Source organism: Eulemur rufifrons, chromosome 7, assembly GCF_041146395.1.
Source record: "Eulemur rufifrons isolate Redbay chromosome 7, OSU_ERuf_1, whole genome shotgun sequence".
NCBI lineage: Eukaryota > Metazoa > Chordata > Mammalia > Primates > Lemuridae > Eulemur > Eulemur rufifrons.
The window spans coordinates 99359521-99373775 of NC_090989.1; the positions used below are offsets into that span (position 1 = coordinate 99359521).

Below are 14255 nucleotides of genomic sequence, written 5' to 3' on the forward strand. Positions count from 1 at the left end.
ATCTCTCAAACAGCACCCCATGCTAAAAAAAAAAAAATTAAATCTTATTGATTGCCCATAACTGCTCAAATTCAGATTTCATTTTACTGACAATGTAAATTCCTAAAAGATTCGTTCATTCATTCATTCATGGAAAGTCAGTTAGTATTAATACAATAGTCCGATTTAGGAGTCCTAGACAATTTTTAAAAGCTTGGTTTTATAAATATAAATGGGTTAATATTTCATATATTATTTGTATAATTTGATTCACTTGCCTAATGAATAGGTAGCTGAGCCAGGTGACTGGATTATTACTACTCTATAACCAATGCTTTCAATTGATATGATAATCATTTTTTAAAACTAGGCTCACATAAAATATAGCCTTCCAGAAGATATTAGGTAACCTAGAAAGTAATCAAGTTAGGAAATAATATCCTTAAATGTAATTGAGTTAAAAAATACCATCTTTAAATTCCTGTTGGAAATTGAAAACAGTATCAAGTTTAATGTAGTTTATAGTGTGGTAAATGACTCAAACTTACACTTTTCCCCTGGAATAGAGTCAACTTTATCCTATAAGACATTTGAGCCCTTTTTATCTAAACTTTCAGGCTAAAGCCAAACCTGAGAGATAGCAAAACTTTCCCATATCTGATATTTGATTTGCCATTTATGAATTTATAGGAGGGAGGGATAAATCATTTTGGGATGAGATGATTTCTGTCCTTGTCTACTGCTTAAGCAGCAGGTGAGAGGAAGTTCTGTTGACTGTTGCAGCATCAGGAATGGGAATTAATCTGTAAGGTGAGTATACTATGTGTATTTTTATATGGAAAATTTAAGCTACCTTAGGCATTGAGTCAGTTTAAATACTGATGGCTGTTGATGAGGGGAAATGATAAACCATGACTTTTCTGATATTTCTTTATATCCTTAAAAAACTGAAGTATATTTATTTTATTTTCTATTTCAATAGCACAGTATTTGGAATTTCTAAAAACTCCATATTTTCTGAGCAAGATACAAATTAAGTTAAAAATATAGTATGTCAGCTGCTCACAGTAGATTTTCAAAGGTAAATATTAACCCTGTCTGTATTCAGGCTATACTCCAATTTGAAAGGTCCACTGGACAAAGAGGAAATAAAATGACACCTCAAGTTGCTTTTTTGATCCTCTTAACAATGTCTCCTTTTATAAAGCATAATAATTAAAGTTTATCAGGTTTTTTTTTTTTCTCTTCTTTTTTACAGGAATACCAGTGTATTCAGTAGCATGGGGCCCTGATTCAGAAAAGGTTCTTTACACAGCAGGCAAGCAGCTGATCATTAAACCTCTTCAACCAAATGCTAAAATTTTACAGGTACTTCTCAGTCGTTTGTAAATTCTCTGGCTCTGCATGACTGCTAAGATAGAGGGCACTTGCTTAGGAGTCCCTTTCTTCTGGGTGGTCTTTTTACAGTCTGAGGCCTTTAAGTATGTGGTTTTATGGGCCTTTATTACAGAACTGGGAATATCTGTTTATGTTTCCAGCAAGGTTCATTTTCCCTGTGTTCCAACTCACATTATACCAGTAAATCATAAAGATGTTTTGAGTCACTAGATTGTCACATGATTTGGCACAACTAAGCATCTTTAAATTTAGCAGTCAGCCTCAAATGTATAGATTTGAGATAAAACAGAACTAAATCATAAAACTTTAAGAGCTTGCTAAGACTTTTTAAAAAATCGTCATCATCCTCATCATCATCTGTTCAAACACTTGAGCTCCCTCTAAGAGCCTAAGATTCTTTTAGTATTTTTAGAGTGGAGGAAGAGTCAATATAATACTTAGAACAAATTTTGTATATATGACCATACTAATTATATAGAGAATATTTATCTTAAGGATAAATGTTGAGCTCACATCTTCTTTTGTACTATTCAGAAAGGAAGAAGAGTTAAGTTAGGAGCCGAATCTCGAAGGTAGGGAGGGAAGGTTGTTCTAAGCCCAGCAAACAGGAAAAATGATTGTTCGTTCAGAAATGTGAGAAAAAGGGCAGAGAACCACACGAAAGCAGCAAAACAGTGGTGGCAGTTAATACAGGTCAGAGTAGAACCGATGAATGGAAAACCTTTAAGCCTCTATCTAGGATTTTGTTATTTGATACCAGTGTTAAAAGACAGAATGATTTTCTTTACATTTTGATAATGACACTGTTTACTTTCGGTAATAAGAACAGAGGCTTTGGAATTAGTCACCTGGGTTCAAGTCTTCACTTACCTATACGTGACCTTAGGCAAGTTTTGAAATATCTTTGAATGTGAACCTTCTTATCTCTTAGTTGGTGACAATTTCTAGGTGACTTATATACCTATATATGTATTCTGTGTACAGAATTGTATATTCTGCTTAACAGAATTTTGAGGATTAAATGAATTAAATTGCAAAGTGTATAGGACAGTGCCTGGCACATGGTAAGCACTCAATATAGTGTACTTGTTACTATTGATGTTATTCTGCTGTTATGAGTTATTATGCCATCCGTACCTTTTAATCAACCAGGGAGGCCAGAAAAAGGTTGTAGACTGATTAGGTCATGGTTAAGGGATTTGATGGTGGAGATTAACACATTATAGTAGGTATAAAAGTGTTTTAAAAGGAAGCTTCAGGTTTAACAGTTGAGTAGATGTAGATTTTGGGGAGTAAGGAAATAGAGGTGACTTTGAGTTTCCATATTAGTGACTTCTATATAGCTTATGCTATATATATTTTATATAGTCAGCATGCAATTACATTTTACCATGTGCACAACACTCTGCTAAGAACTGTGGGGACAAATAAGAAATAGAAGATGCAAGTCCTTGCCCTTAGGTAACTAAGGTAAAGAATTTGGGCAAAGGGAAGAAGCTGGGAAAGACAACTAGTTCTGACTGCCTTTAGTCAAAGTCCTTCCATACCAATTACTTATCCTGTGAAAATTTGCTATGAAATTATATAGCAAAAACAGGCAAGTTGAATCTTTTGGTTTATACCTTTAGTGTAGAGTTATGTAAATTTGTTTAGATTGTAATTAGGCTTATATAAATGAAACCGAGGAAGCCGCTTATGTCACCATTGGTCAGTTAAAATATGGCTTAGTGATTCAGTAGAACCTTTGGGCCAGGAGGTAGTATAGAGAAGGAAATGTGCCCATTGCCAAAATTCAGCTAGAGTGACAGAAGAGTTAAAGTATAATTAGTAACTTAATGCAAATTATCTATTCCTTTTGGGAAACTAGAACAGCTGAAATTCTTTTTGGGCATAAACACATATTCAAATTTGGATTATCCACAAAAAGGAATGCTTAATTAATTCTTACTTGTGGAATACAGTTCAGAAGTATGTACCTCATTTCCCTTAAGACCTTCTAGACACCCAGAACTTGGTTTTATTTATTTATTCATTCAGTAAAAATGTAGTACATACCTGCTGTATACGAGGCACTATGGTGAGATATTCAGAGTGCAATAGAACATATTTTCTGCCTTCAAGGAGTTTGTTGTTCAAAGGAATTTTAAAAAATGCTTAATAAATTGAGAAATAATTGAAAATTATGTATTATATGTAATATATAAATATCTATAATATATAAATTGATGTCCTAAGTTATAGTTTAAGGAAAATTTAAATATTTTGTTCATAGATTTTGAGTATGCAAATATTTATTTTGTAGCTTTAAAATGAAACTCAAGAATTTGTGTGTATGTGTGTATCTGTATATATTGTTGTATTTGTTCTTACAGTGTATTTCAGGTTATTAGATTAATTTAGCAGTTAGTTGTGAGACTTCCTGCTTTTTAACATGCATTATCAAAATTATTGGTTTTTGAAAATGTATAATTTTATATAGTTTGATTTAAAGCAAGCTATGAATTGTTACTTATTCTTAGAGCTTATTTGGTCCTTTAATATTTTATTCTGTATATGTTAAGAATAATAGGTTGGGAAGGGTCTATAGAGAAAGCCCTTAAAATCTGTCACTCTTTCATGTGCAGTTAGTTGTTTCAGACATTAAAATATAGCTTATAGTCTTCAAAGAAAGTTAATTCTTTTTAGTGATATTATTCTGCCTATGGTAGCTTTTAATTGTATATGGGATAATAGCTAAGTGGGCACATGAATTACCTTTAAGAGCAAGACATCCATGCTTACTTTCTAGATTGCCAATTTCTGGATGACTTATATATATCCATATAAATGTATTCTGTGTACAATTGGCCCTCCATTACCATGGGTGGTAGAATCCGTGGATTCTACCAACCGAGGATCAAAAATATTTGTGGAAAAATTTGCATCTGTACTGAACATGTACAGACTTTTCTTGTCATTATTCTCTAAACAATAAAATATATTAATAACAACTATTTACATGGCCTTTACATTTGTATTCAGCATTATAAGTAACTAAAGATGATTTAAAGTATATGCAAGGATGAACGTAGGTTATGTGCAAATTCTGTACCATTTTATGTCTGGGACTTGAGATGTTGGTATCCGTGGGAGGTCCTGGAACCAATCCCCCATGGATACCGAGGGAAGACTATATACTTGCAATACATGGAAAACATCTTTTTCTTATATTGTAAATGCAGCAAACGGTTCTAATAGTAGTCTAGTTGTGAACCAGACACATGAAGTTAGAGAGAATGAAGCTTAGGGGAATATGTAAAAAAGAATGAAGGAAGTAGTACTAAAGATGATATTTGTGCAGTAGAAGTTTAAAAAGTAAAAAGAAAAGAGAATTAGTAAACAAGCATGAAGGCAGGCAGTATCAGTAATGGGATCAACTGTACAAAGGAGACAACGAGATTTGAATTCAACTGACATTTTTGGAGTACATAACATAGTCATTCTAGTGTTATCACACAAATGTCAAGCTTGAAATAGTTTAGCAGCAAGTGATTTTCCATCTGGAGTCCAGACAACTGAGGAAATTCATAAGAATGTAAGCTATATTGTGGATGTCATGGTGCTAGTTGCTTTCATTAGTGTAAACTGGAAATGAAACAAGCAAATGAGAAATTGCAAAATGGCTATGAAAGGAAGATACGAATCCCTAAGATCATTAGAAAGAGTCAAAATGTCTTTTCTTCTTCTTCTTCCTCCTCCTCCTCCTCCTCCTCCTCCCCCTCCTCCTCCTCCTCCTCCTCCTCCTCCTCCTCTTCTTCTTCTTCTTCTTCTTTTTTTTTGTGAGACAGAGTCTCGCTCTATCATCCGTGCTACAGCACAGTGGTATCATCATAGCTCATTGCAACCTCAAACTCCTGGGCTCAGGTGATCCTCCTTCCTCAGCCTCCCAAGTAGCTGGGACTAATTTTTCTATTTTTTTATAGAGATGGGGTCTCACTCTTGCTCAGGCTGGTCTCAAACTCCTGGCTTCAAGCAATCCTCCCACCTCAGCCTCCCAGAGTGCTAGGATTACAACAGACATGAGCTACCATACCTGGCCAAAAATGTCTTTTCTTATAGAAAAAAATAGTGCTTTTAAAGTTATAATTAAAATCTTATTTTTTTCCTCACAGTGGAAAGCTCATGATGGCATTATTTTAAAAGTGGATTGGAACTCAGTCAATGATCTTATTTTATCTGCTGGTGAAGACTGTAAATATAAGGTACGTAATCTTTATATTGTCACTTGGTTGAAAGAATCAAATTTAGGTGAAAAATATTTATCATATAAGAATATTCTTTTAGCCTCTTCCTTTAGTCATATCTTTCAACTCTGATAATTTAGCAAATTATTTTATAATTTTAAGTGGTATTTTAAAGTGTGGATTTCATAAAGACTATTTCATTGATTTATAGAATTTGATTTAATAAATAGCAATATCAATAGAGCCCCTAATTTTACTGTGACTCAATTTAAATCAATTCATTTAAGTTTTTAAAAATCAACCCTACTGGTTTACTGAACATTGATTGGTTTCAGACCAAAATAATTTATGGAGAAGAATAAGGTTTTATGTAACTACAGTTAGAGGAAATTTAATTGAAATAAATAACTTTTAGAGAAAGTTGATAGAGTCCTTATTGGATAAAAAAAATTTAAGCAAAAAAATAAACATTCAAAACTTTACTATTAAATTTAAAAGGACTTAAAATGGTAGGTTTTAAGTTTAATCAACTATTTAGTAAAATCTGAAAATTATGACAATGTTATAAAATATTTTCTTTTTGAGATATTTAAGTTTCGAGGAATACAGCTTCCCTGCCTTATATAATAGTAAGGATATTAAAATTGCTAATATTATTTGATGATGACTTATAAATTTTTGTTTGATACCTTATTGGAGGACAAACTTTTTTGTAATGATGTGGTAACTACTATAAAAGATAAAAAAAAATTGGTTTTGTAGGTGTGGGATAGTTATGGCCGCCCGCTGTATAATTCGCAACCTCATGAACATCCTATTACCTCAGTTGCCTGGGCTCCAGATGGTGAATTATTTGCTGTTGGATCATTTCATACTTTACGCTTGTGTGATAAAACTGGGGTAAGTTATAGTGGTGAGCAATCACAGATGTGCGGTCATAAATGAGGTAATTCATGACACACATGGTTCTCAGTCTTTAAAAAACATTTTCAATGAATGAATTTGACTTTATCTTTCTGATCTATCTTCTTAATATTCTGGTTCAACCACTTCTAAATTTATGGGACCAAACAATTTAAGTCTGAAGAATGGACATGTTCTCTACTATTTGTCTTTCTGGAAGTATTAATACTTATTTTGAGCATGCTTGTGAAGGATGGTGAAGTAGTTAAGGTATTAAAATTTATGCTTATTCAATATGGAGAGTTCAGTTTTAGACTTTTTTTTTGCTGTCAGTATGTTTCATACAAAATTTTGGTTGCATATTTTTCATAAGTAATTTATAGTAAATTTTTTCAATAGTCATTTTAAAACCAAAAGACATATTTTTCTTTGCTAAGAATTCATATTTGAATACATGTGAGAATTTTTCCTCACAAGAATTATGCCCTCCTTCATACAAATTCTGTTCAGAACCTAGGGAAACAGGCAAACTCAGTAGCATTTACTCATTGTACTTGAAAAATGAGTTGTTCTCATTCTCATTTGAAGTGCCCTCAAAAGCAATGGTATTGTATGGCAACAAGTTTGAGTGGGGCTGTTCTATACATTCCTAACTGTGAGGAAATCATATAATTGTTCTGTGGCTTATTTTCCTCAATTGCAAAATAAGGCAATTAACTTAGAATCTTTAAAGCTTTATAAACGATTTATTAAGTTTTCTGGTTACTTGTTTTCTATTTCATAAGATATGAAGTCTTCTGCTTGGCTTTAGAAGCTCTCTAAAACCCAGTGCCTTAAAATCCATTCAATCTTTTCTCCCATAACGCTCTAATTTGTATATGTGCTTGAATCAGGTTGAACACTGGCTCTTGAACCTTTCCTGTACCTTACTAATGTCCTCACTCATCTTCTCTTTTTATGCAATACTCCCACCTCTGTCTTATACTTTGTGAGTTCTACCCATGTTTAAGGCTTATCTCGTGTTTGACTTCCTTTCATCGTGCTTTCCATAGAGAATCTAACATTTTTGTCGTTTCCTTTCCCCTATGTCTTTCTTTTCCTAGTTATAACATCAGGTTGTCAGATCAGATCATCTTATCACTTAAGGACCTTTTACCTCTGATTTTCTATTAATGATTCTAAGTGTATAGAATATGCAGTCTCATTTCTGCAATGTATTATTTTCTTATATTATCCATTTTAGTTTCAAGTTTTTTTTTTTTTTAAGGCTGGTCAAGTGAAGCAGTGGGAGTGGAGAAGGAACAAAGGAATCTGTAACTGGTTGTGATCAATTTGTTGTAAATACCCCTGCACTTGGACCAACCCAAGATTATTATTTTTGACTCCCTAGTTTTATAAGATCCCATAGTTTAATGATTCTCTATTATCTATGCAATGCAGTAGATACCCAATAATTTATTAAGTCAATTTAAACATAAATTTAATTTGCCATTTTGATTAAAATGTTTTAAAGTTTTAAAAACTTGGGGGATTGAATTGATGTAAATAACTAAATTAAAAATTTACCTCATTAAGCACCAAGTCTTTTTTTAGAATGTTTACAATTCTGGAAAAGTAAACTGAATAGACTGAATATATTGTAATAATTTTTTAGAGACTTGAGATTAATATTTTAAATATATATATTCTTTTATTCAATAGGCATTAAATATATACTACTCATAAGACAGTGTTCTAGAAACTGGGGATGGAAATATGAAAAAGATGTAAAGACTTTCACTCAAGTTGTTGATAGTCTAGTGGAGAATTAGACTATAAGACTTACAGTGCGGTGTATTAGTGCTATACAGATGGTTTGTTCATACAAACACTGTGAAGCTGTGGCAGAGCCTAACTCTGCCTGTGGGACGTTGATTAGAAAGAAGAGGCTTAAAGAATTAGTAGTTCTCCAAGGAGACAAGATTGGAGGAAGAGAGTTACAGGCGAAAGAAACCTCTTGTGCATCCAAGTGTAAAAAGAGTGTGGTGCTTTTTGTGTAATGTCAGTAAGATTTGCATGGGAGAGTACCAGGAGATGATATGGAAAAGATATTCTTAGACCAAATGTGTTTGCCATGTAAAAGAGTTTAGATTTCAATCTTTTAAAATCTAATTATTTTCTGTGGAGTCCCCTTAGGGGTCACTGTGGAGTGGAAAAGAAGTGAGGGGGTTGAGCTCCTGATCTCCCTCACTACCCACAACCAGAGAAGCTCCACATTGATCAGTTTTACTATGTGAGCATCCAGTATAAGATTTCCTTTGACCAGCTGAAACAGTGAAGTTAGAAAACCAGTATGTTAGTCACTAGAGAGCCAGGGATAGTGGATAGTAACACAATAGTATTCAAATATTGGAAATACTGCTTTGATGTCAAAGTAACAGTGATATATGGGATAGGAAATAGAACAAGCAAAGGCAAGGAATTATAGTTTATTAGAAAAGTTAAAAGTTCAGTATATCTATAATAGTTTGGAGTTTATCCTTGGGGCAATGGTGAGCCACTGATCCATTTTAGATAGTGACCTTATTAGAACTGGCATTTTTGATGAAGCATATTCTGAGGTTGGCATGGAGGCTAGGTTAGAAAGAGGTAGACTGGAGGCAGGATGACTAATTAGGAGGCTGTGCAGTAGCACAAGAAAATGGTGATGCTGGCCTGAGAAATTTGGAGTAGCAGTGGAGATGGAAAGAGATAGACAGATTCAAGAGACAAAATCCTTGTTATTATAAGTAGAAAGAGTCAAGAAATATTATCTGGAGGCTCCATTTTGGCACCAGCTATAGGGCAAGATGGAGGTGCTGATTTTGGAACCCTCCCTGTATACTGTCCAAGTCATCCTGATTCTGGAAAATGATAGAGGTTGACTTTTTACCAAGTACTATGACACCTACCCTAGTGTCAAGGAGTAAAAGACCTTTGAAAAGAACATTTTCAACAAGATCCATTGGACAGACAGTAAAATTACCCTGTTGTAAGGCCCAACAGTGGTATACAAAAGCAGTATCAATCTCTATTTCTATGTGATTGGCAGCTCCTATGAAAATGAGCTGATGCTTGTGGCTGTTCTGAACTGCCTCATCGACTCGCCAAGCCAGATGCTGAGGAAAAATGTAGAAAAGGTAGCTCTGGTGGAGAACGTGGAGGGGTTCTTCTTGGCTGTGGATGAAATCATATTCATAGATGGAGGAGTGATCCTAGAAAGCAATCCCCAGCAAGTGGTGCACTGGGTGGCATTACGGAATGAAGCTGTCCCCCTTAGGGAGCAGACCATGTTTCAGGTGCTGCAGTCAGCCAAAGAACAGATCAAGTGATCACTCCTTCAATGAAGACCTCGCTGTTCTTGGCCCCTCTCCCCTCTCAGAAAATCCACATGTCTGCTGTAAAGTCTCATCCAGTCACCCAACTGAGGCTTCCCATTGTCATCTTGGGGATCACAGGGATACTTAAATCTCCATCCTGCCTGTGGTTTCCCCTCTACCCCAAGCCCCCTGCAGATTTGGTTGCAGGGTGGAGGAAACACCCTCTTACTTTCTAAGCTAGATTATGCTCCCATGCTCTCCTACCTGCATATTTTCTCCTCAACTTCTGTGCCCTTTGCTGTAGCTACACTTCAGATCAAAGCAGGGGAAAGAATGTGCTGAGTGTTTTCTTCCTTTTGCCTTTGTTCAGCCTTCATCCCAACAGCCCGTATGTCCAGCAAGGGGAAGTAAAGAGAATTCTTTTTTATAGAATGAGTAGGGGTGGGGATGGGTAGGGCTGTATCCCATCTCAGCCACAGCCCCACTTTACTGGCCTCAGCATTTTCTCCCATTCCTTCTTACTGGCCTGTCTTCCACATTAGAAAAGAGATTGGAAATAGCTCAGGACGGAGTGGAAGAAACAGTGTTTTAAATTTTATTGGATAAGACTTATAAAATTCATCCTCTACCCTGATTCTGGCATATAGCTTCAAAACTGCTGTGGTGACTGTCCATCTCTTGGTCAGCTACCTTAACTCTCTACCTTTAGTACCTGTGGGATCTTGGCATGGTTTGTCCTCCCTATGTCTTGAAGCAAAGCCAGTCCCTGGAATTAAAACTTTATTCTAACCTTAGGAAGAAGAGTTTCTGCTCAGAACTGGGGAAGAAGTGGAATTTATGACTTGGGCCTCTCCGCTCTCTTTGTCCCCTCAGCTCCCCCACATGCATTTACTCCTCTGCCTTGGGTCTGCAATCTGCTGCTTAACCCTGTCCTCTCTCTGCCTCAGCCTTACATCCAAGCAGTAGGTCTGGGCTCTTCCCCTCGCTCGGTTGCTGAGAGAGGTGCCTTTCTTCATGAGACTTTTGGGATTTGGATTTCCTCAGGAAGATGGAGAATGGAACACCTACTCTTGGGTTTAATCTTTTCCCTTGACCCAAAACTTCCTCCCCACAAAAATATCTTAAAAGGCCTTCCTGAGAATTAAGCATTCTGTCCTCACTAAGTGCCAATTCTTCAACACTGAAGCGGGGAAGACAACTGGGCATATTTGAGGGAGCATCTTTGTGTAAGAGATGTATGGAGTCAGGAGATAGTCATTTTCATATACTGCTCTGTGCAAAGAGGAATAAAACATATTTCTTTTTCAAAAAAAAAAAAAAAGGAATAATTACCTAAGTTTCCATTTCCATTCTAGTACCTTACTGTTTGGGTGCTGGCCTGACAGTAATGCCCTCTTATGGTGTAAATTAATTGGGTTTTGTGTGATAAATTTTGTTGAATATTCCGTTCAATCATTACAATAATAAATCATCTAAATTTTAGCATTCATAAGTATCACCCGGGTATTGCTAAAATACACATTTTTGGGCCCTATTTGCAATATGCTGAATCAAAAGCTCAGGAGAATGGAGCCTGGGAATTTGTATTTTTAAGAAGTTCCCTGTTATCTTTATGCAGGTGGTCTTCGGACCACACTTGAAGGAAGACTTAAATAAAACATGTGAGGTGTTTGATATTCCTTCTGAGTTCCGAAAGGAGCAAAGCTTATCCTGCTGTGGAAAAAATACTTTTTTTTTTTTTTTTTATTATTTCTTGTACAATGATATGAAATAATATGGGAAATATTCATGATAAATTATTAAGTGGAAAAAATACTTTAATTTTTGAAATGAAATAGTAAACTATAATGAAGGTGATACCAAACAAGGATAGTCTAATTGAAAATATTTTTTAAAAAAAATCATGTAATTTATTCTTCTGATTTATTCTTAGTATCTGCTTCATTTAAAATTACTTTTGATAAATTTCTGCCATTTTGCTACAGGGAAAATGTTTATAGTATATGAATAATGTTTGATGATATTGTCTCTTAATTTTCTAAACTAATTCTTTCAAAATTATTAGTTGTAAATACTATTTGTATATTTCCACAAAAAATATTTGGAACTCTTTCATGCAGTCATTTTTATTTTCTTTTTGCAAGGTTTTTATTAACCCTATAATATCTCCCTTCATATAATTATCATTAAGATTTTATGAATTATTTAGACTAGATTCTATCTATTCCTAGGACAGTTCCTAGAAATAAATAAAATATATATATATATACACACACACATATATATTAATATAGTTGTTCAAACCTTTCTGGAAGATAGTTTCACATTATGTATGAAAAGCTCAAGAAATATACATATACCTTAACCCAGCAATTCCAGTACTAGGAATTTATCCTAAGGAAATAATGGGATAAAGAATGCTCAGTAAAGCATTATTTATAACTTAACAAATGAAGAGCAATCTAAATATCCAACAGTAGGACATTATTTAACTTAATTATGTAATATAATTATTTTAATGAATTATTATATAGTTATGAAAAGTGACAATATACTTTTATAATGCCATGCAAATATTTTTTACGATATATGGTCAGAAGAAAAAAAATATAGGATGGTCATATTTGTATGTGTCTGTATATATGAATAGAAAAATAATCTGACAGAATTATAATACATTTTAACAATGGTTATTTCTGGAGTTTAGGGTGACAGGTGATTTTTCTTCTTTTTAACATACCTCCACTCTAAACTTTTCAAATAAGCTTTTTGAGTCAAATACAAATTGTACAAGTACCTTCTGCATATCTTTTAAAAAAGGCTAAGCAGACATTGCCCTTGTGGAGTTTACTTTCTTGTTAAGACAGATATTAAATGATTAATTACACACTCAGTTATTTAATTACAGTTGTAATAAATTTTACAAAGAGGTACAGGCTGCTCCTAGTAATGAGAACTAATTATCTGGAGGGTCACGACAGGTTAGTGTGAGGAAAGATAAAAAGCACGATGCTTATTGAGAGCCTCACCTTTTCTACTTACCAATTAAGTGGGAGTAGTAACTGCTGGTGTCAATTTAGAGTAAGTTAAGTCAACTTACTCTAAGTGGTGTCAGTTTAGAGCCAAAAATTGAAGTCAGCTGGTATTAGCTGCTTTTCTCACACAATTGTTTCTCTCTCTTTCTCAAAAACTAAGGCTTCTTTTAAAAAATGAGTACCTGTTCTCTTGAATCTGGAAATGTGACCCTTAAATGTAGGCCCTTGTTTCTTTTTGCTTTTTCTCTTATTCTACAACTTAAAGTGTAATAATTAATGTATGTATAAATAATGTAGTAATCATTGATCCAGAGCTAGATTTTGTGGAAGAATTTCAGTGTTAAATATTGTAAGAATCTAATTCTCAGGAAGTGTCCACAAATTTGTCAAATTTCTGTTTAGTGTTTGAGAGTTGTTCACAAATTTTTAGTTCAGTGCAATGTTTCCTAATCTACACTTTATTAAAAATTCTTATCTAGGCTTCCTTGACAGAAATCAGATAGTAATTTATAATATAAACTTCGAAGAATGATATTGATGTAAACTTTCAGGTTATCTGTGAAAGTATTAAGCCTGGAAAAATGTGATTTTTGTGAGCATTTTCTTTTAGGTTTTTTTGTTGTTGATTGTTTTGTTTTTGTTTTTGTTTTTGTTTTAATTTTAGAGATGAGGTCTCGCTCTGTCATCCATGCCGGAGTGCGGTGGCCTGATCAGAACTCACTGTAACCTTGAATTCCTGGGCTCAAGTGATCCTCCTGCCTTAGCCTCCCAAGTAGCTGGAACTACAAACATATGCCACCACACCCAGCTAATTGTTTAAAACATTTTTTGTAGAGAAGGGTTTCACCATGTTGCCCAGGCTGGTCTTGAACTCTTGGCCTGAAGTGATCCTCCTGCCTCAGCCTCCCAAAGTGCTGGGATTACAGGCATGAGCCACTGCACCGAGCCTCTTTTAATATTTATTAAGAAATATTTCCAGTAGGGAGAAGAAAGCTTGAATGCTTGGAGATTGTTAATAATGGATTAGGTTTTGGTTTCAATGCATTTCTTAATATGAAACTATGTAACCTGATTGATAAGAGGAATATTTGAAAAAGCAAAAATTCTTATGTTTTTCTATAGGTATATTACTCCAACTTCATTGTCACATAGTAAATCTAATTTTCTTATTAATTTCCATCATAAAATTGGAATATATATATAGAGAGAGTATGTGTCAAAAAAATACCTCATTAAGCTGATATGAGACTCTAGTTCCTATTTACATCTTCTATTTGAGGAGGAATTTATCTGTATTGGTTCAGAACTCATGTCCTGGCTCTCTTTTGTGGACTGTTCAAATATCAATTTAGCTCTCAAAGCCATTGTAGTGCTATTCT

The 14255-nt window shown here is 34.3% G+C and overlaps 1 protein-coding gene and 1 pseudogene across 1 annotated transcript in view; both read left to right on the plus strand.

The window, feature by feature from the left end:
• The window catches only part of IFT80 (intraflagellar transport 80), a 107608-nt gene that overhangs the window by 26799 nt on the left and 66554 nt on the right, over positions 1–14255 (plus strand). Inside the window, exons 5-7 of the mRNA XM_069472997.1 lie at positions 1238–1347; positions 5529–5618; positions 6363–6500. Coding sequence (XP_069329098.1) covers positions 1238–1347; positions 5529–5618; positions 6363–6500 — 338 coding nt within the window. The remainder of the gene's footprint in view (positions 1–1237; positions 1348–5528; positions 5619–6362; positions 6501–14255) is intronic.
• LOC138386535 (coatomer subunit zeta-1 pseudogene) lies at positions 9332–9868 on the plus strand (annotated as a pseudogene).